This window comes from Onychostruthus taczanowskii, unplaced genomic scaffold (genome assembly GCF_017590055.1).
Source record: "Onychostruthus taczanowskii isolate IOZ18803 unplaced genomic scaffold, ASM1759005v1 scaffold35, whole genome shotgun sequence".
Taxonomy (NCBI): Eukaryota; Metazoa; Chordata; class Aves; order Passeriformes; family Passeridae; genus Onychostruthus; species Onychostruthus taczanowskii.
The window spans coordinates 5,830,195-5,853,195 of record NW_024500905.1 but is presented as its reverse complement, the minus strand read 5'-3'; the positions used below and the strand labels follow the sequence as shown (position 1 = coordinate 5,853,195).

Genomic DNA, 23,001 nt, shown 5'->3' with positions numbered 1-23,001 from the left:
TTTCATCCTTCATTTCAGGATCCATAGGAGTCAAACTCAGAGGAGAACTAAACAAAATTTGATACTGAAAATGTCTTGGGATTCAAATGCTTGGATTATCCTCAGCTGCAACGTTTCTACCTTTAATCCTTTATTCCATAATTGCTCTTTTTTCAGATATTTCAGAGTACATTTGCTTTTGGAGAAAGGACCATGACATGTCTGGATTTTTGTGACAACAAAGGAACATCAGCAAGCTGTAGGCCTAGACTCCCGCCAAATGGAGACTCACAACTTTATACAGGGTAGAACTAGGCACATCAACTTCACATTAAAGAAGCAAATTTGGTATATAAAAGCTATTTTTAGGAAAATCAGTAAATTGCACAGCCCTGAATACCGACTCCTTTTAACATGTGTTGGCTGGCATGTTAACTATTTCCATCAAAACGTCCAAGTGTCCCAAAAGATTAGTGTTTAGGTGCCCTACAAAAAATAAAAAGCTTCAAAATTAAAGAACTGTGGTGCTGATTAATACAAAAGTGTAGCTTGACCCTAGAAAATGTCATGATATTTCCATTACCAGCTTATTTGTCCCCTAAAACTTGCATTTATTCTTAGAAAATATGTGCATACCACTTACTGTTAGTTTAATGACAGATTAGATACAGTGGTCTCTGAGTTAGCAATGAGAAACATGCTGAGACAGCTGCAAATTTCTCCTAGTGGCAGATTAGCCAAAGGCATGGAAAGAGATACCATAGCAACAAAGAGGCTGTCACAAGTGCAATAACTCTTTTCCATGGGTAATATTTTGCTACAGTTTGTGCACTCACTTATATTGTAATCACATCATTTTTATGAACCTCCAGGTATTGCTGGTCACTGTATATATGAACATTATTCCAATAAATCTTCATTTTAAATTAAAGTAGGAGCTGAGGAGTCTATACAGAGGCTCTGAACTGAGGCAGAGGAGCAAAGTAGTTTTACAGTGTGGTGGTTTCTTCTATTATAAGACCCCTTACATAATAGTAGGAAAAGTACTTCCTGTACCTGACACATGGCAGATCATTGATCCATCCTACAATTATTTCACATTTGTCAGTGGTCAAATTTTTTATGTCATGTAAGTTAGTAGCAGTTTAACACTGTAAAACATGTCATGTGAGAAATACACTGCTTTCTTAGCACTCACTGACGACAACACCATACAATCTGCCTATCAGAAACATCCTGGAATAGCCTATGTATTGTATTTAGATGAGAATTTCTGCTTTTTCTAGTTCCATATTCCATACACTACTGCTGTTTCTGCTGTTTCTTCCTCCTGGAGGAGGAAGAGGAACAAAGACATGAAGGAAGGAGCTACCACGTATTTAACTTTGGCAGAAAAAACAGTAACACATAAAGAACCTATGGATCTGCTGCTTGTGTGAAGTACAGACCAAAAACTAACACTGTTGCATTGCTAACGCTAGGTAAAGCTCAGTTACAAGAAAAATGCCATTCTCCTTTCAATCCAGGGACACACTTCAGTTCTCTTGTCTTACCCAATGAGCAGTTATGACAGCACTGGTAGCAGCTGAGTCACCACTTTATGCTGCCTCTTAATACTGGGAATCTGAGTAGCTCGCCAAAATGTAAAGGTACCAAACAAAGGCTTCCATTCCTTATGCTGAAAGGGTTATGAACACCATATTTTATAAATTGAAACATAAATAAAATTACTGTCTCTCCTTTCACCAGCTGTAATTAATTTAGAAACAACTCAGTGTCTGCAAGTGAGAAAGAGGAGATAGGGTAAAAATGTAAGCACTATTTATAGATAGCAACAACACTGCATTGATTGAGAGTAGTGGGATGCACATACTGAACACAGTTTGGCTTCAAATGAAGCCAGTTGGTGTGTTCAGACAGTACATTTTCTATTTTTCCAAGGATCTTATTCAATTTTGAATTTCCTTTAAATTCTGGAAGCCATAATGTAAAATAAATTGGAATATTTCAAATAACTGAGTTCAGGCTCTCTCCTATATTGTTTTGGAAGGTATAGATGCTCTCAGAATGAGTATGGATTTCTCACCATCCTGGCAATATTTCTGTTCTCTTCACACTAGTCGTCTGTCTCTGGTATTGATTTGGAATGCAGATTTGGATTTGGAATGTAGATAAATATACTCAATATGGATTTATTTTTGGCTCTGTAATATTTCTCTTTTATTTCTCTCTGCCCTTGTAATATTTATTTTATTTTATTGCAGTACTCTATTTCTGCTATTGGTTTGGCATATAGTTACATAGTAATATACTAGGTATTGATTTCTTTCTGTTCTGCAGTTTGCTTTCCTCCACATTGCAGTTCCTTCAGCCCATCAGCTATTCCAGAAGCTGAATGCTCATTTCCAAACCATAGCCCTTTATAACCTGGCTGAAAATACTTATTTCCCTTGTTTACAGGAAAACATTACTCACTTTCAATTTCTATAGATTTTCAGGGGTTAATGATCAATTTCTACTATGTATCTGATTTTTCTGTTGTTGTTAATTTATATTATTAGTATTAGTATTACACCAACAACTCTAAAACATGCACTGTTGCCAATTTTTAATGAGTAGTAGATACTGAACATGTTGCTCATCATAGCATGAGTCACTAATTTAGCTCATAGCCATGCACCTTCAGAATATAAGCATTTTTAAACTCTTATTATATTATATGCCATTAGATAGAGGTCAAAGTCCAAAGCTTCCCAAACTGACAAAGAATGAACGGGCCTTTATGGTCATCTTCCTGCTGAAGGCCACATCAAAGTGACTAAATTATCTAAGATAGCTGCTTCCTAGTCAACATTAAATATCTAAACATTAAGGGCTAAGTTAGTCATGGTAGTTTTCCTCTAGATTATTTGAGAAACATAAGCACCTCCAGAAGACAATTCATCAGATTCATCTTAGAACAAAATCAATTGTCCTCTGGAACTGAACAATTCTATCTAAAAGTAAAAAGATAAGTCTAGAGCTTGGGCTAGTTATGTCACTCTAGAGAGTCCTAACCCAAGCAAAGTCCAATAAATTCTACCCCACATAATTTAACCACAATTTAGTACTAAACTACACCTCATTCCACAGGCAGTTCTACCAAATAAAACTAAAAGACTGAGGGCAAGGTACCATTTAATTACTGTGCAATGGCTCAACACTGCACCAGGGAGGGTTTAGTCTGAGCACTTGGAAGCTTTTCTTGACCAAGAAAATGGTCAAACGTTGGAACAGGCTTCCTAGAGAGGTGTCCAAGCCTATCTCTGTCTAAGAGACATTTAGACAATGCTGTTATTTACATGTTTTAATTTGATCAGCCCTGAATTGGTCAGGTCACCAGATGTGATGATCATTGTAGGCCCCTTTCAACTGAAATAACCTATTTTTTTTCTGTACTTTTCTCATGAAAAATATCAGTGCATATTTCTCTACATGTTCATAAAATATCAGCCCGGGAACACTCTCCCACTTCCTGGATCAAGTACACTCTTCTTCAGTCATGTTCCACTTCCAGAATCTCAAGATACACCACTTTACCTTGTTCTTTTTCTCTAAATTCTGCAGGAAAGATACACCGGTCTATGAGCTACCCAGGAGCCATGGCATGTTCCAAGCTAGTCCCAGGGTGGATGCCTGGAGAACTGAGACGCCAGGAGGCACTGAGGCACTTTACATAAAGCCTGCCTGTATGGCAAAGATAGCAGGAAATATACTCTTTTTAAAAATACAAATAAAGCCTAGCATCTAGATCTGCCCAGGGAAAAGCCCTATCCAGAGAGAGACCTCTCATGTGGAATATATCCCACAACTAAGAGAAACATTTAATTTGTTCTTTTCAGCTGTTATCTGACTGCAAAACATTAGTTTTCAGTCTTTGTAAAAGGCTTGTTTGATAAAAGTCAGAGAATTTTTAAAATGTCATTAGCAGTTTTATACATAATAACAACATATTTTTCAACTGATAGGAAAATTACTTTTTTTTTAACACAGACCCTTTCCTGTATTTCAAGAAGAGAAAGGAAACACAAAAAAAAAAAAAAAAAAAAAAAAAAAGCTCCAGAAGAAAGAGGCTGTAGAAGAAATTTTTTAAATTTTTGAATTTAAAAAAAAAAAAAGGATTTTTCACTTTTTTTAAACACTTTTCTTATCATTTAAAGAGGGCAATGTGATAAAATTTTTGTATTTATGTGCCAAAAATTGAGACTAACCATGTGGGGAAAAAAATGCAATTGTTTCCTTTCACAACAGTTTCTCAGCCTGGAAGAGAATGCCCAAGCATGCCTGGTAAAATCGTAGCTCCGCTCATAATCCTCACCTTCTAATGTATTCATGAACATCCTCTTTTGTTGTGGTATTATGACTGGGAACACAAGCCCATATTTCTTTATATGAAGTAAAAAAATTTACTGATTTACCTAAGTTGTCAGTGACTTTTTCTCCCTTCCTCTCCTGCAGGCTACATAGACCCAAAATAGTCAGTACTCATTCATACACATTTTTTCCCTATATTCAGTTCTTTTCCATTGTTAATTCTTAATATCAGCCTTTTCCCATTAATATGCAAACAAATTAGGAAAATAATACCTGGTTTTGTATTCTAAAAGTAAATAATTTCCAAATTATATTTCTTAACATTTGAATTCTGAGTACTTTTAATTAATTATTCATGTATGACCTTATTAGATCCATATAACTGAACAAAATACAAAGTAGACCTCATTTTTAAAAATCAATTAGTTTTGTGCCATTTTTTATCTGACCTTTTTTGCATAGTGACTGATACCATAACTATTAGGAAGTCATCATCATAATTTTTTACAATAGCAAGATTAAATATGCAAACAGAGGTGGACAAGCAAAGTACCTCCTTTCTCCACTGTTTTTATTTCTAACATAGAGGTTAACTATTAACAGCTCAACATGTGGAAATGTACGTGCTACTTTTCAATTTGGTATCCTGCAGAAATAGTACTCCAGCAGGTAATTGGGTTAGGATTTTGGCACATGAAGAAGGCAAACTTACAGAAAATGTTTGGAGGTAAAGAGAAACTTTTTTTTTGGCCTTTCAGGAAAGCCTTGAGAAGGTTTTTCTGTAATTTACTTAAATCACCCAAGCGGTTTCATTCCCTTTGCTTCTTTATGCTTTTACATTATACATATACATACGGGTTATTTCATTTGACAGTCAGAAACTTAGTATTCATAACTTCTTAATTCTGTCTCTGTGCAGTTATTTTTTATTTTTCTCAAAAGAAAAGAGGGAGGAATTTTGGAAAAAAAAAAAAAAGAACAATTTAGAATTTTTTCCTTTTATTTATATAGACCTTGGGGAACAGAAAGAGGAGCTACAAAAATATGGTATTGACTATATATTAGGGAAAATTACTTGCCCTTTGACAATAAGCTACTCTGTTAACACAAAGAACCATACATATTTCTAGTAGCAATATATATTTTACTGGCCACCAGAATGATGTCTCTTAAAATCACAGGTTGTTGATTCTGAAAGAGAGACCTTCATTCTCCTGTCACTGACCTGGTTTCAATGACTTAGGTCAACTTGTAGTCAGAAATTTGAATTTAAGTTTGCTATTGTCTCAAAATAGCCTTGCAGCTCTGTGGGAAATGAAAGGGAAAGGAGGAAATCATACAGCACTGGACAAACTGGCAGGCAGAACAAATAGTGGGGATTTAAGGTGACTAGTATTTTCCTTTCAGTGGTGTTAGGTCTGTAAGCAGGTTATGGTAGCCATTGTACTGAGTGTTTATGAGAGAAAATATAGAAAAGGACTGGCTTTTCCCAAGCATCATTATGGAAGAGGTATGAAATGAATCCTGAGGATTGCCCCCACCATGGAGAACAAGAAAATTCCAGCTGCTGCAAAGAGACAAACCTAAAAGTCTAACAACACAAAGGCATAACCTCCTGAGGACAGGAGCCTTGGGCTTCTTTAGATCCCTAGCACTGGAAAAAATCACTTCAACCAATGCACAAAAACCTATATTCTGACAAATTTTGAAGAAGAAACCTCATCAAAGCAATCATAATTATTTTTCCCCCTTGTGTGACCTCTTTTTTTCCTACAGAAATATAATCCAGGTCCACATTTTTACTTACCATTTGTTAAACCCTCTCAATACGTATAAAATGGCAAGTATTCTGTAACACTAGTAGTGTCATGTAGTAGTAACCAGGAAAAATTTCAAAACACACACAATTTTATTTCTATTTCTCTTTCTACTTCTACTTCTATGTCTATTATTTGTATTTCTATTTCTATTTCTATTATTATGATACATATATCTGGTTCCTTATTATATTCTATATGCACATACTTTTACATGCATATAATCAGATTTGCATTGGCATGTACAGAGTTAAGTGAGGGCAGCATTCCAGCAAGGTCATCTTCAGAACACATCCAGAAGTGGATTCAGGAAGGGAACTGTTAAGCAAACATTTAGGAAGCATCCTTCCTTCAAAGAATGTCAAAATGTTTTGGAGCCTTATAAATACAGAAACTGAGACATATAGATCTCTCTGTGGACCAGAAGAAATATAATTCAGTCAGTGCATGCTGTGTTTCACCACAACCAAAGTGTATCAGAAATTTAGTGCCTATGTAAGGAGTATTTCAATAAAATTACATAGCTACTCAAACACCTGTTTAGAGTAAACACCAATTTAGCATATTATGGCCTGACATTACTAACTATTAAATACATAAAAGTAAAACCAGTCACGAGTACATGTGCTGGGGTGCAGGGGGGAAGGTGTTTATACTTAAACACAAGCATATCTGTCTTCAGAGTACATTTTCTTTTTTTGTATGTTGATGAAGAATTGTGTTGACCCTGACAAGATACAATGCCGTAATTTTTGGAAGTTTGTGTGTTTAATGCTTATCTGAAGAATTTATTTTTCTTCTGTTTCTGTTAGCCATTAAAATGCAAAGTTGACAGCGTCTTTATTTTGTTGGCAGGCATTGTATATGACCTTTAAATATATTTCTGTTAACACAAATTTGAACCAATAATATGAAAGGTGTCAACTGGAGGAAAGGAATTTCCTGAAACTGTCAAAATTTTTTAGTAAATCACAGTTATACAAGATAGAAAGGACCAGGTCATATGTAATGACACATTAACTGCTTAACATGCTCAGCAGTTTCTATGTAGAAACGTGGTAATTCCATGTAACTGAAAAAGATGCTGGTTTGCTATCCTTTGAATGAAGAGGTTAGCAAAGTGTACAGAAATAGTGCAACTGATTTCAGAGAGAAATACATATTAGACTATAATGCATTTGATCATTACTGCTAGTTGAAGGGATCAACTCTACTATACCCAGTGCTTACCTGAGAAGGGCTGGCACTCAGCTTACTATGTTCAAACAATTGAAAAGTATGCTGAGAAAAGTGTGAGGGACCAGGAAGTCCAATCCCAGTATAACTCTCTTCCCATGCTTCTTTAGTCTTCTCAGCTTAGATCTTCTTTGTGCACGAAATTTCCTGTGCACCTCTCTTTTTTTTACTTGTTGGTAACATGTCAGGTTGGTATCATACCTACCCTAGTTGTTTTCACTTTATTCCCAGAGGAACAGCTCCACCCCTTACGATCTGGAAGAACTTTACATTCCTCCCCTTCAAGACATGGTTGCATGTGGCACCACCATTTCTGCTCCACTATTGAAGCTACAAGAGAAGAAAATAAATGTATTTCTATTTTGTTGAAATGGACACTTTAAGATGTCATTACACTGCAACATTTCTTTTATTTTCCAGGAAAATATGAGAAGCATGCTGACTGACAGCTAGTCTGTGATTTTCAGCCACCTCAGAACCTTCAGAAGAAATTAGGTTTCCAATTTGCAAAAGGTGCTATGTGCTTCAAAGTCAATCTCTTCATAGCATTTCATCTCAACTTCATTTTTATCTTGCTTAGCCAGATTTCAAAGTTTTACGTAGAATCTCTTCTTTTGCTTGGTCTACAATATAGCCTAGCATAGCTTGATTAAATTTATTCCCCAATGATGACATATTTACAGCTTCTCTGACAGCCAACAACATATCAACATTAAAGAGATCATGTAAAGGGTGAATCCTGCCACTCTTTCAGAGAAAAAGATGTGAAAAATCAGCTAGTATTTTCCCAAATAAAACATATGAGTCTATACCAGAATTGCTAAGACACTAATATTGCACTGTGAATAGGGATAATAGTGTAGGTCTAAAAAGATTAAAAACCAGACCAAACTTTGTTCTGTTTGTTTGCTTGCTTCATGTGAGACTGTAGCACATGAAAATTTTATGCTTATGTAGGTTTTGCATAAATGTTTTTAAGTAAGTTAATTTCATACAACTCCAAGAGTCCTCTTTTTAGTTAGATCAAATTTAGCCTCTCAAGATGCCTCTTTCGCTGGCATCTAATAGTTTTGTTTAGCATTTCCACAGAGCAATAACAAACAATTTTTCCATCTTTCTCCCATTCACCTTGGACACCCCCTGCAAAATGCAGAAGCTTTCCTACTCTTATTTTAAATAGTTTACTGTCATGGAGTGGGTCTCATTAATGACCTTAAGCCAGCAAAAACTCCCAGAAACACAAAGAAAGGAAGCAATAGAAGGAGTCGCACCATCAACACAAGAAGGAGCTGCCCGGGTGGTACCTGCTACCTGCCCAGGGAAGCAGGAACACTTCACTGTCTGTGATCTTTCTTCTATCTTATTCTTATTGCAGCATCTGTGAAGCGCCACCACTTCACAGGTCCCAGTTTTAACATGGTGAGCTGTGAAAATAAAAAGATGTACAATTTGATATCTTTGAGAAGTAACACCATATTGTTTCATTTGGAGTTTTTTAAATTGAAATTCGTTAAACTTGGCTCTGTAAGGCAATCTGTCACACATGAAGTAAGAGGTGCAATGGTATTAACACTAGAATGGAGAGTTGATCTCTTTTCCAAATGTAGTATCTCAGGCAGAAAACACTGGCTAAAGAAGAACGGTTGGACAAGGCTGTATATGGGCATCTACTAATGAAGCAGGAAGCAGAAACATAAAACTAACCTAGAAACTACACTAATTTCTGAACTCCCATAAACAGCCGTGCACCTCTATCAATATTTTTTTTTCTTTTTCCCTATGGCAGAAACTTTGAAATGAAAGTATATTAATGCTAAAATATCCATACATGCATATGTTTTCACAATCCATGTTCCAAACTATGCTCCAAAACCTTCCGACAGGCAGACAGAGAACAACTGGAAGGATACAGGGAAAACACTCAAATGAAATCCAGAAATAATATCTACTTAGGAAACACACTTTAAATTTTTCTGCCTGGCACGGCAAAGGTAGTTTGGTAACAAGGGGACCCAAATCTTTCAAACAAGGGAGACAACAGGACAATCCTCATTACTCCATATCTGTACCTATCACTTCCATTCATGCTGCTCTAACTGATTACCAGAATCATACTGCTAGAGTCCAATGAGAGGAACAATTTGATGAGAGGAGAGCCAGCAAAATACCCTTTCTGGTTCAGCAGCCAGTTACTAAAGAATCTGGAGTTTGGAAAAAGTTTTAACTGAACTTTCAGCACTTGCTTATACAAGGCCAGATATTCCTTGGGGGTAGCTCATTACCATCAGAAGAAAGAGAGAAAAAAATCTGAACTTTAGCTGATATTGACCTACAACTTTGTATGGGCAGGAATACTAATTATGAGAAGCAATATGTGTCCCTTAGTTCTGCTATTTAATTTTTTGTGTGCTTTATGCAAAGGCTGTGTACTGAATGCTTCAGCTATCTTTAATATCACAAGGAAAAAGCTCTAGAACAGGAGCCCAACACTGACGTGTGGATTCGCTCCGTTGTTATTTCACAGTGTCACCTCCTAAAAGGTCTGAGGAAGGAACAGAAATTTATGTAGGCTACGGACCCAATGAATTTCCTAGAGGCAAAACCCACAGATAGCAATTAGACTCTGGGTCTTCATCAACAAAACATAAACTGCTAAACATTTCATTGGGGAATTATGCATTTTTCAGTGTAACAAATTCCAGTGAACAGTCTGTGGTCTTTGTCATCACTCAATGTATTGTACTATGTCAGGTTTGATTATACTCGACCACATCATGCTGGGCTGCAGCTGAAATTATATAACACAATGCAAGCAATTAACCCATGATCCATCATATTCTGATATGCTGAAATGTTATATTTAAATCAAAAATCTAGGAGGAAAAAAAATCTCTTTATACACAAACAGTGATTTTCTTCACTTTATAACTGTAATTTTTAATTCAATAGAAGATGAGGAAAGTAATTCATACTATCTGCCTGAACTTTGCAATGTCTGTTATTTTATACCTTTAATGACATTTAGTAAATATTTTTACAGCTACTAGCACAGGCTGCCCCAAAAACTACTTTTAATTCTTTTCCAAACAATTCCACTGTCAATAAAGCAATGTCAATAAAGCATTTTAAATGCTTTATATGTCAATAAAGCAATTTAAATAAATACATTCAATTTTTTTTCTCAATAAAACACTTGTAAAGGTCTTTATTTGTGAATAGAAAAAAAAATTATCCTGGGATATATTGAGTATAATATATAGTAGAACAAACATATCCTGCTTTTGCAGGTTCACATTAACCTTGATTTTGATAGGAATTACATACCTTATATTCACTCATTCTAACACAAATTCACTAAATTTCATTTTATGAAAGGTACATAAAAAACCCTAGACAAAGAATCTACAAAAGAAAGTAAATTTAGTGGTAGGTTAAGAACTTCAAACCACTTACTTCTTCACTTTATTGGTTTTAATTTGTATTCTCTGTATCACTGATCCTGAAATTTTGTGTCCTCACTCTCTTATCATATAACTTTATACTGCTTTACTGTGTCTACACAAACGCCGTAACACAACCACTAAGGGAAAACTAAGCACAATGTACAAAAGTAGCCATCAGGAATGGAAGCTGGTTAAAAGAGCTGTTGTAAAATTCTGTGAGGGAAATTTTCACGCTGAAACAAAAATTTTGAATGCCTCATTTGTAGTAATTAGGAGGAGAAAATCCGGCATTGTAAGACTTATGGAAAAAAAGTGCAATGAAACAAAACAGTCATATTCACATACAATACAGAAAAGCATTTCAAAGGATGAAAATATATATGAAAAAAGGAAGAGAACAAAAAATAACCACATACTAGCAATAGTATTTTGGAACATTTAATAAAGATGCTTTGAAATTTTCTGAGTATAAAGCAAAAACACCTTAGAAAAATATACAAAAATATTTCAAACATTGAGAAATCTAGGCTAACCATCGTCTAGTTTCTATTTGCTATCTAGAAAATGAGATGAAAATTCCTTGAGAGGAAAAGTAGGGATTTCAGGTCTTTATGCTATCAAATAATTAAGTCCCAGTGCAGCAAGTACAGGATCTGTCACATTTATGTGAAATTAAAGCTTCTATACAGTAGATAAAGAATTCCACACAACCTAAAACAAATTAACCTCATTAAGCCACTGGATCATTCCACAAAAGGGGGATAATACTTTGGGAGATTCACATTTTGGTTTTGTTTCTTTTCATCCTAGCACAGATTTCAAAGTAGGCTGCTTGCTTTGCAGAAATTGCTTGAAGAACTGAATGTCATTTCTGTAATCCCACAGAAATTAGTTATTCAAAACCACTGCAAACAGTATTTCATTTGCTGCTAATGCAAGCAGTCCTTCCTACTATCAGTGTGGAGAGGAACTGAAGAAAGGTTGCAGTTTTCCTGATGATTGTACATAACATAATATACATATAAATTATGTTCCAGAAGATCTATCACTGTATCATGAGAGTGGAGCTTGCAAAACAGGAATAACCCTATCTCACCCATTAATGCCGTATTCTGTAATTAACCTGCCGCTTTTCCAGAATTTTTTCATGTAGTGAAATCATCAATCCCTATCTCATAAATCAGAACTAGAAACTTCAGTGATCAGTATCATGTTCCTGGGAAAAAACAAAACTAAACAATTACTAGTCTTCATTTTAGATAAAACTTTTCTTGTTCCTTCATAGTAGCTTTATATTTCTTTCCTTCAGGTGAATAAAATTTCAGTCACATCTGGCTCTAAGTTATTACCTTACTCCTCTGCTTCTGTGGGAAGATTACTCCAGAGAAGAATGGAAGTTACTACTCAAGATTGTTATTTTGTAATTCCATTCAAAAATATGAATATAAGGTATTTAGTGTAGGAATGCAAACCTTGCATTAAGTCAAGAAAATCTTCTGAATAGCATCATTCATCATGGTCACCTTTCCTAGCCTCAACACTTAAAGACAAACTAAAAACACTCAACACATAAACTAAAAATTGATGTTCAATTCTGTCACCCATTGGCTCAGTCATTTGAATCTTTTCTTTCCTGAAAGTAGCACAGATCACGCTTCAACACATACACTGGGCATTAACAAAGAGGAAGAAATCATGTTGCCAAGAACTAAAAAAGTAAAGTCACAGCTTTATTATGTTTCTATCTTCAGGATCCCCATCATTGCAGTAGGCACATATAAATAGCAGGGGAAATCATCAAAAAGGCTCTATTATATGCTCTCTGCAAAGAGACAACAGCACAGCTGGGTGATATAGTTGAATCCATCTAATGACTAAGAACTACTGGAAGCTAAAGAAGATCCCTTGTCTCTTTTCCAGCATTCTTTCATCCCCTGCTTGCATGAACACTGTCATTTGATAGTAAAGATGGTAAGCCAGGAATTTGAACAGGAAGAAAAAAATCCCTTCTTTTAGGGTTAGTTCTCTACCAGTTTATCTCCTGCAACTACGTGCAGTGACCAGTGAGAAGCATTTTCAGCCAAAGGGAAGAGGAAGAAGATGGCAACCACAGATACCTGATTAGCTCCTGCAGAAACCAGTTCCTATATCAGCTTGCAAGAGCTGCAGCTCTGTAATCTTACATGAAATAAATGTATTTTATTTTATTCTATTTCAGGTAATTTTTCTCAGGTCACAGAGACTATTTAAAATCTGCAAATCTTTGTTTGTTTGAGTCTATACTATAGGTGAGAAAAGAAGCATCAACAATAAATAGAAAAATGGAAATTACACATAGCCATGAGTCTCAATCCACATTGCATCTAATATTGTATACACTTTAGACTTTTTGTCATCTTGGGTATTATCAGGAAGATTTCCCATATGAAGTACTATAGTAACCCAGTCTTTCAAAGTAGGTACATATACTTTCTAAGTAGGTACATGTGCACTTTTTATTTATGTAAACCATATCCACATTAATGATTGTGATGGAATGACTCTTTTAAATTATCATTCAGGATATTCAGGATATTGCCAACTTACTTCATCCATTTTCCCAAGTGATTAGTCACTATTCCATACCACAATATTCAAGCAAATGTGTGATTGGATGTTATTGTTAAAATAAATAAAATTAGTGGTTATAATATACTGTTTTTCCAGAACAGGCTTTAGATCACTGCCCTACCCCTAAATGACCAGGTGAAAAAAGAGGGTTTTCTTGTTCACATAGTTTATTTGGTTTTTTCCTACTGATTGATGAGGAAAACAAATGTAGTTTATTTTTCTGCTACACTTCAGCAATTCCAGTATGTCATATCAGTCCTAATGTGTCACTGTAGAGAGGAAGGATACAAACGAACTTGCAAAATCTCCCTCACACACACAAAACACACTGTCACACAATATTATGGCATTTTTTCAATATTTTAATAAGTGTTGGTAGCTGCCATTTCTAAGCAATCAAAATCTTATATAACCACTGCCAAGTCAGGATTTCCATCTAACTTGATCTTTAAATGTCAGAATAAGATATATGAAAACAAATACACTATCTAATTTCTTCATTCAATTAATTTTAACATTCTTCAATATTTTCTACAATATCCATGTAACAGCTCTTAGGGTAAAACTTGAACGTAGTTTATTTCTATTCTACCAGCAATGGTTCTGATATTACTGCAGTTCTGTGATGTGAGGACACAAGCAATGTGACACTTTTTATTAGGGATGAAATCTTTGATTTGACCAGTCATTAGTGCAGTTGGGAAAAAAAGCAACCAGGATTTTGGGAACACAAGCTTTAGCTTGCTTTTGTGAACACAAAACAAAGCACAACTCCATTTCAGCTCCATGGGCCGAAGAGAAAACTGGCAGCGCAGACATCAGGAAAGGACGCCTAACTCTCAAAGCAGCACTGGTAGATGTACACCAGCAGCAACCTTAGTGAACCTTACCTTTAAAGACCAAATTCAAAACCCTTTGAACTCAATGTTTTTGGTTTGATAGGTGTTTTTTGGATCAGAATGTCAATGACAGAGTATTTTTTTTTTCTTCCAATAAGGGCGACATCTGGATTTGCAACGGAGATATTTAGTCTGGTGATTGAACATGCAGCACTTCTTACAATGATTGAGCAAATGATGATATATAGTCTAGACATGTGAAAACTATGGTGAATTAAGATTACTAAACAAAACAAAACCAAAGAGAATTGTATCCACAAGGTAGTTTTCTAAATTTTATTTTGCATATTTTTTAATTGGTTTGAAAATCTTATGACATTTTTTAAATTGGGAAAATTATCAAAAACAAAACTTTTTTATTTTTTAAAAACTTTCTTGGTGATCTTTTTATTTGCTGGGTTTTTTTTTTTCTTTGTTTGGCCAGTGAACAAAAAAATCAATTACAGACACAGCAGTAATTCCTGTGTCCTCAGTGGTGCCAATGAGGCATGACAGAGTTGTGGTGCATCTCAGGAAAGGCACTCATGTTGCTTTATTTTCAGATGACACACGGGGTTGTACTATAGTAACAGCAGGACAAAAATGCTAATTTTGTGCTATCCTATTCTACACTATCACAGAATCAAAGAATGGGTAAGGTTGGAAGGGACCACAGTGGGGCTCTGTCCTTTTGACAGCCTCCCTCCAGATACTTATGTACATTGCACATATACAAGCTGTCAGGAGCCAGCTGTGTTTCGTTGGGGCCAAGAAGGCCAGTGGTATCCTGGGGTGCATTTCCAGGTCCAGGGAGGTGATTCTGCCCCTCTACTCCACCCCAGTGAGGCACACCTGGAGTGCTATGTCCAGTTCTGGGCTCCTCAGTGCAGAGCTCCTGGAAAGGGCCATATCAAGATGATTAAGGGACTGGAGCATCTCTCTTACAAGGAAAAGCTGGAGGAGCTGAGCCTGTTCAGCCTTGAGAAGAGGCAACTAAGAGGCAGTCCTTATCGGTGTATATATTATATATTCCCACACAATTATTTCTGAAAACCCTACAGACACACCTTATTGACAGGTCCTATTTACTGTATTCTCATTCCCATCCTTTGTACTTCAGCTACAGTTATTAAAATTACTTGTTCACTTTGGGCACAAAATTCCAGGCAGAGTATGCTCTACTTACACCAGTGGAGAATCAATTTTTGGTTAAAAGTACAGCATTGTTTTTCATTTTGCTTTTGCTCTGATGTCTCTTGCATCTTGGGAGAGGTTCTCAGGTGAATTGCTAAAAAAAAAACGTAGCTGATTGCTTGGAATATTTTGCAGTGCCACTTGTAGGCAACACACACAGAGAAAATACTGCTAACTGCAGCTCCTCCCAGGCTTCTTGGATTCAACATGATGTTTTCTCTCCTGAGAGAATCATTTTAAAACAACAAGAGTCATTCTTGATAAGTGTTTATTCTGCAGATGCTGGCCCAGCTCCTCTACCCCTCAATTAACCCAATTAGTCCACTTGGGTGAAGGATGATGAGCAGACAACGCTATGCACATAGCATCTCCAGTAGCCTTTAAAACCTGAACTGATGAATGGTTTGCCACAGTCTCATTGCCAAGCATAATCTTTTGCATGGTGCCAAAGAAAAATCTCATCCATCAGTTTGTCTGCCAGTCGTCATTTACAGCCATCTGTATGGGAAGACATTTTCCCTTTTGGAAAAACATCAAGGAAAAACTACAATATAAGCATTCCCCTGAGAAGAGCTCACTAATGAATCTGTGAGATTTAGCCTCAGATATTCCCATAGCAAATTCTATGCACAAAAATGGACTGCTGAGATATCTCCACTACAAGAGGAAAAGACTTACTGGAATAAAGTAGCAAGCTGGCATAGTCACAGCTGTTCTCACAAAAAAAAACTACAGATGGAGCACTTCATGCAGGATCTCTTGGACCAGGAGAGCCCACAGCCATCTCCAGGCCTTACTGAGGCTAATTGTATTCAGTCAGTCCTCTGGCAGGAGTGAGCCAGTCTTAAATAATCTTACCTCCATTCTCTCAGAAAAGTCAGTGCCTTTTTATGGCAATGGCTACAAATTATTACTTCATACCAAACTTTTAGCCAAAGAAATAGGAATCCAAAACACAACCAATTTTCAGGTAGCCTGAAGAATGATTTCCTCTTCTCCATATGACTCAGCCTAGAGTATTGCCCTTCCTAGGTCCAACTTTCTAATTTTGAAATTGGGTGATCTCTAGGTTCACAAAACCACGAAGCATTTAGAGACAAGATCACAAGCAGCAATCATTTTTGGGGGTTCCCAGCTCTGAGTATGTCCACCCACTGGAAGAGGAACAGAAGTTTCTGCACAGTATCCCAGTCCTCACCTCAAGGCAGGCTCCCTGACTGCAGCCTGACTGCCCTGCCGTATCTCACCCCAGCTGCCACCGCAGGTGCCCGGGGAGGAGCTGCTCCACCACAGCCACCCCATGGCCAGGCAGCGCATGAGAGGATGAGGACAGCAGCAAAGGCTGCGTGTTTCCATACGGGACAGAAATGGAGCCACTTTGCTTTTCACAGATGAGATGCTTCCCACATTTCTTCTCCCACAGCTGTGAGCTGACACAATCTGTGTAGAACCAGTAGAAAAACACTCAGGGCGAGGTGCAGTTTATAAATACGACAAGTCAAAAGCCCCAGTATCTCTGAGGTTGTTATCAAACATGTTAGGCAAACGATATATTAAAGTGTGCAGACATTTTGCAAATTACCAGGCTGATGCTAGAGATTACTAATTATATGATTTCACAGAGAAAAAAGACTAATCCAGCTTTCAGGCACTCAAAAGATCATTTGGCACAAAGACTTTTTATTCTCTCATACTCTCTCTTTGGGCCTTCTGCCAAATATCTCAACTCAGCAGGAAGCAGTAGCACATGTCTCAGTGCAGCCTTCAGCCTTTGGCAGAATACAAAAACCCCTACATCTTCTCCTCAGTCTCAGAGAGTCAGAAGCCTGTTGTTTACACAATTATGGAGAAAGCATTTCCTGCTCCCCTATACAACTCTCATTATTGATTTTCTTTTCTTGCTAATTGACCCAAATAGTCACATTGTATAGATGATGAATTAACATGTTATCAGTGATACATCAGAAAAAAAAAAGGTGTTTCTTCCTCCCCATATTTGCATGACCCTCTAGTACAACACCTTCACCCTTAGTGCCTTAACAAAAAATATTGTGTATGGAAGTTTCTGTGGAATAAGATTATTGCAACAAGGTGGAGAGGTATATTCAGCAGTGCTTTTGAACTGCCTGCTTGCAGCCTTCTCATGCTTATTAAAAAGTATCTCAAGAACTTAGAGGTGCCTCTGTGGAGACAGCAGCCAAAGCCCAGGGAAGGGGAACTATTATTTCCCCAAAGAAAGGTGCAGCTGTGTCCCTGCATTATAGTCCCATTGCAACACACATCTAACTGCTCATGAGTGATCTTTCTTCTGCAATTGAGGTCTTCATTTATTAAGGTCCAGAAGCTACTTTCACAATCAAGATCAGAATCTTAGCACGGCCTAGGTTGAAAGGGACCTTAGAGATCATTTAGTTCCAACCTCACTGCTGTGGACAGGCACACCTTCTACTAGACCATGCTGCTCAGAGCTCCATCCAAACAGGTCTTAAGCACTTCCAGAGATGGGGCACCCACAGCTTCTCTGGCTGTTCCAGTGCCTCACTACCATCTCGATAAAGAATATTTTCCTAATATCTAATCTAAATCTATTCTCTTTCAGTTTGAAGCCATCCCCCCTTGTCACTACATCCTCTTGTAAAAAGGCCCTCTCCACTTTTCTTGTAGGTAAAAGACCTCAGTTATAAGATGGTCGATTCATAGTTAAGCATGTCAACAAGAATTTGGTTTTTCATTTTCAAAGTATGATTATTCATATTCAAAGTATTCATGTTTTATTTCACTTTTCTTTTCAAAAATTATGATTTGCACCCCTTTTTCAGCCTATGCTAAGATTTTTCAATATTTGAAAAGCAACAGTCCCCCAAATTTATGTTGAAAATCTTATAAATCTCATCAAATAAAGAAGAGTAAAGAGAAAGCCATGATTTCCAAACCTAAGCAGCCTAATTTTTTTTCCTGAAGGCAAACATCACTTCTTTAATATCTATATTGAAGATCTATTAATCTGATAAAACTTGCTACAACAGAAGCACTCCAGGATTTTAGTGATGACCTGATAGAAACCAGTCAGTGAAGGCAAGGTAAAGTTCTGAAAATTCTGCAAATGTAAAGATTCCCATTGTGCAAAATCTTTCCAAAGATAATAATCAGAATACTGACTCACTATCCCTGTTCTATGCAGAAAGGTATTTATGTACAGCTGTGCGCTCACCATTTGCATGGAAACATACCACAAGGTACTGAAAATACCTTTTAACACTTATATGTGTGTATACATTCATCACATAAATATATGACGACATTTACCATAATATCTACAAAATTTAATTTTTGAAATTTCACCTTTTAGAAGCTCTGCAAGATTTTTCCTTACGTGCTTGCCTTGATCATTGTCTGGTTGGCTCATTTTATTTTACACATAGTTTTAGATGGCATGTTAATTTTTTTTTGGTTTGGTGTTTGGTTTAGTTTTGTTTTTCTTCACCTTATCTATTTTCATGACTGGATAGAATGTACTAATTTAAAGTTTCTTTAATTCTCTACTGTATTTTTATAATATATTGCATTCCATTTTGCAGCTCTATAGTGCATTTTTACTTAATCAGTCAGCTAAAGAAAATTATCAAACACACTTCAGAATATTCCTCCCACAAATCATAGGCACATATATGCACATTCACCTTCCTGACAACTATATAACTGCTTTTTAATTTTTTTCATTTTTCCTTTTTTACACCCCTGCCTTCTAGGACTTCACCACCGTCCTTCAGACTCCTCCATATGTGTTAAGAGAAACTCCATAGGATGTCCTGGTACACAGTTCACTGTCTGAAAGAAAGATCTTAATTTTAAGTTTCAGCTTGCTTCTTTAGAGCCCCAGGCAAGCTCTTTGAAGTGTAGAGTCAGGAGGGAAACGTAACTCAGGCCTTTAGAAAAAAACTGCTAACAAGGCACGTGTCTACTACTGTGAAATGCCTTCCTTTGGAGTGATCTCCCCCACTACAACCTTCCCTCCACACTGTTGATTCCACATAAACAGCAAGTCTCTGAGCCATGGGTATGATTAATCAATAAGGATCTAGACAGAGTCTACGAATTGAAACTGGGTGGCCTAGGAAGAGGCTGGCTATTCTTCAAGACAGAGAAAAGAAAGCACATTCCAACAAGCCAAGGAAAAGAGGAGAAACTGCCAGGAGAGCCTTTCAGAGTAGTGCAATGAAGAATATTTTTGCCAAGGATTCCCAGCAGATAATACTTTCAGATATGTCTTCTTCCTGAAAACATACCCTTTAAGATGTTCCTTGCAGACTCCCTGGCATTTATTTCTGAAGGAACTCTGGTTAACAGAGGCTGTTGATAGGAAACATACACACCACTCTCAGAGCTACCCAAAGTCAGAAGCTGCAAAAATGTCACAGAACCCAGAACTCCAGAAGTGTGTTTTTTAACAACTATCATGTAATATAAATGGATTAATTAACTCACACCTTAAAAAAAAAACTTATTCAAAACAACAATATGGACCAAAACAAAAAAATCATAATTATTCAGGGACATTTTCAGACAATGAAGATTTGGCTTCATGTTTGGCATCTTAATCCTGTATCTAAATGGAAGCTTATACATTGCACATAGGGATGTAAGAGGACACACCAGGCCACCTCAGGATCCTTTTTCCTGCCTATCCACAAAATGAGCCAGGAACCTTGTGGAGCTAAACCACTGCTGGGACACAAGTACAGAGCACAGCAGATCTTGCTGGGCATCTCTTGGACATGAGATTTTTGGGACTGCACACCTGGAGCAAAATAAAAGCAAATTATTACTAAACTAATTTTCTATCACCCCAGAGAATTCTCATACTCAAGCCTCCTGCATTGAATATGAGACTCACAGACCAGCCAAGCAACTCTGTCTCCTGCCATGGAGCAGAGAGAAGCCTATGGTGCCGTGCTGCTCCTGCTGAAAGGGCTGGTGAAGGGGCTGCTGCTGAAGGCAAGCTTCCAAACAGGTCCAGCTCCCACAGTTCCTCCTTTGCCATGTTACCCAGCACACAGATCCATCATTTTCTCACAAGAGCCAGAGCAATGCTTCTGAAGGTGCCAGGAATGAGGCCCTCTCCAAGTGCCAGAGACTGGTCATGCCAAAGGGAGAGTCCAAAGAAGCATCCTCAGCATTCACATCTTTCTCACCATCGTGAAAGTGCAAAGGGGGAAAAGGACAGTGGTTGTCTCTCAGGGAGATATGAAATCTAAAAGAAAAAAAAATTAACGCCCGAATTTTAATGCAACTCTTGCCAACAGGAACTTGCAAGGAAGGCAAACAGACGAACTGCCTACTGCACATAAAATTATAGCATCCGCTGGCTTCATACATTTTTATGACTGCATATTCTTTGATCTTTTTGTTACTTTAATGTAGGATGTTCCTCACAGAGGTCAACATTAGAACCTCAAAACCACAGACCTCACATTGCACTGAAGTGTGGTTTTTAGCCAAATAACTGAGAGATTGTGTAGCAGTTGTTATCTGTGGGCTGTTTTGAGTCTTTCACAGTCCCAAGTGCAAAGCTGAATGCCACATACAATACATTGTAGTGCAGTGTATTTGTCTGCCAGGGTCTAAAAATGTGTCAGAAATGACAGCAGACTGTTTATAAATATCCATAGGGCTGTGCCTCTTTCCAAGGTTAGATGAAATTGTAATGGGGAAATAAATGAGTACCCACAATTCCTTACAAATATCTACACTGCCTCACAACAAAGTATTTTTACTGCTTTAGTTCTAGAATGCACACCAGAAAAAATACATGACTGTTAAATAATTGTCCAGGTCCACAGGACTGATATGCTGTGAAGGGAACCAAGTGTAATCTTCTTTAGTCTGTGGAAGATTGTCACAAAACTTGAAAAAAAAATTGCCTTCCCCTTCAATTCACCACCTTAAAAGCTGAACAGCAAGGGAATACACCAGAGGATTTGACAAAATGCCATTCATGAGACACCTTGTCTGATCACACACACAAAAATCTAGCAGGAGTTTTATCTTTACAGGGCTCACAAGTCAGGGAAATCTTCAGAATAATCCTAGCACATATCCTTCAGGTGCAGCTGTAGTTAGCAGATCATTGTAAAACAAAATAAAAATATGAAGAAATCAGAAACTGAAGATGCAGCAGAATGAGCCAGTATTTGCCAGCTCCAGTGGGACAGCCTTGCTTTAACACCTAATTCTTAATGTGGAAGTGGTGCCTTGTCTAGGAATTCTATGTTCACTGGGCACCTATAATTTCTAAGGAACAACAAAAAAGTAAACATTGGTACTGTGAATCTTTTATTTCACACACAACTACTCTGATATTTGTTTTGCTCTTTGCTTGGATTCTTACTTTAATGAACATGCTGCATAACACAGACATAATCTGATTATTTGTGATCCTCTTCTTCATCTCTCCAAAAAAATCACATGTTCACCCACCTTTTCTTTCTCATACAGTTGTTTCTAGAGTCCAGCAGCAGCACACCTACTTCTATTACCTTAATATATTGTCATCTGATAGAACAGAAACCAAATTTCTGCAGTTCATGCATGGTTCAGAGTCCCAAAAACAGTGTACAGCAGTGTCCAAACCTGCAAACTGGAAAGATTTTTGGAATTTTGTCCCTGATTATTTTTTCTCAACTACTAAACATAAGCATACTGACATAAACACATATACCATCAAGAACAGACAAGGGTCTCCAGGTAGAAACATCAAATATTTTAACATAGCAATGTATCTTAACATTTTTTTTCACTTTCTGAATCTTTATAGCTTCATTTACTATAATATTATTATTACAATAATGAGAGTGGGGTTTCAACTGTTCTCTACAAAACCAGACACATCACCATACACTGGATGTCTACAGTGCCTAAGCTAAGCTGGACATCCCAGTGTGATCAATGCAGCTAGAGAAAGAAGCACCTCCAGAAGGTATTACCCAAATCTTAAGGGTGCAAGATTAGCTCCCTCCTTAAGGGAAACAGCCACATCAGGAAAGATATTACTTGATCCCTGGTTAGTCATTGAATCTGTTAATCATTTAATTTAATAAGACTGCCCTCACTGGAATCTGACATTGCCACAGTACTGAAACAGGCCCAGCAGAGATCAGTACTCTGTAAGGACCATGTCTGCTCTAACAATCATAATAAATATGTATAACTAAACTAAGCTAAAATATATCCACTGATTTATTGTCCTGTGTAAAGCTGGGTTTTAAGATCTAAGACATTTGCCAGGACACAGCAGAGGAGTCACATGCAGGTCAAAACAGAACACTTGAGTCAGAGGAAGAAACACGCTCTCATAGCTTTTAGTTTAGGAGCTTTTAAAATTTTACTAGTTATGGTAGTAGCATATCAAGACTGATTTTCAAAATTTTGCTTAAAGAGCGAACTTTCTCCTTCAAAGAAAAAAGAAAAAAAGAGAGATAGACTTAGAGGACT

At 37.0% G+C, this 23,001-nt stretch overlaps 1 protein-coding gene across 1 annotated transcript in view; it reads right to left on the bottom strand.

The window, feature by feature from the left end:
• Positions 1–23,001, bottom strand: part of TAFA2 (TAFA chemokine like family member 2) — a 193,348-nt gene that overhangs the window by 31,710 nt on the left and 138,637 nt on the right. The window contains exons 3-4 of the mRNA XM_041411219.1: positions 8,657–8,809; positions 7,591–7,715 (exon numbers count right to left, since the gene is read on the bottom strand). Coding sequence (XP_041267153.1) covers positions 7,591–7,715; positions 8,657–8,809 — 278 coding nt within the window. The remainder of the gene's footprint in view (positions 1–7,590; positions 7,716–8,656; positions 8,810–23,001) is intronic.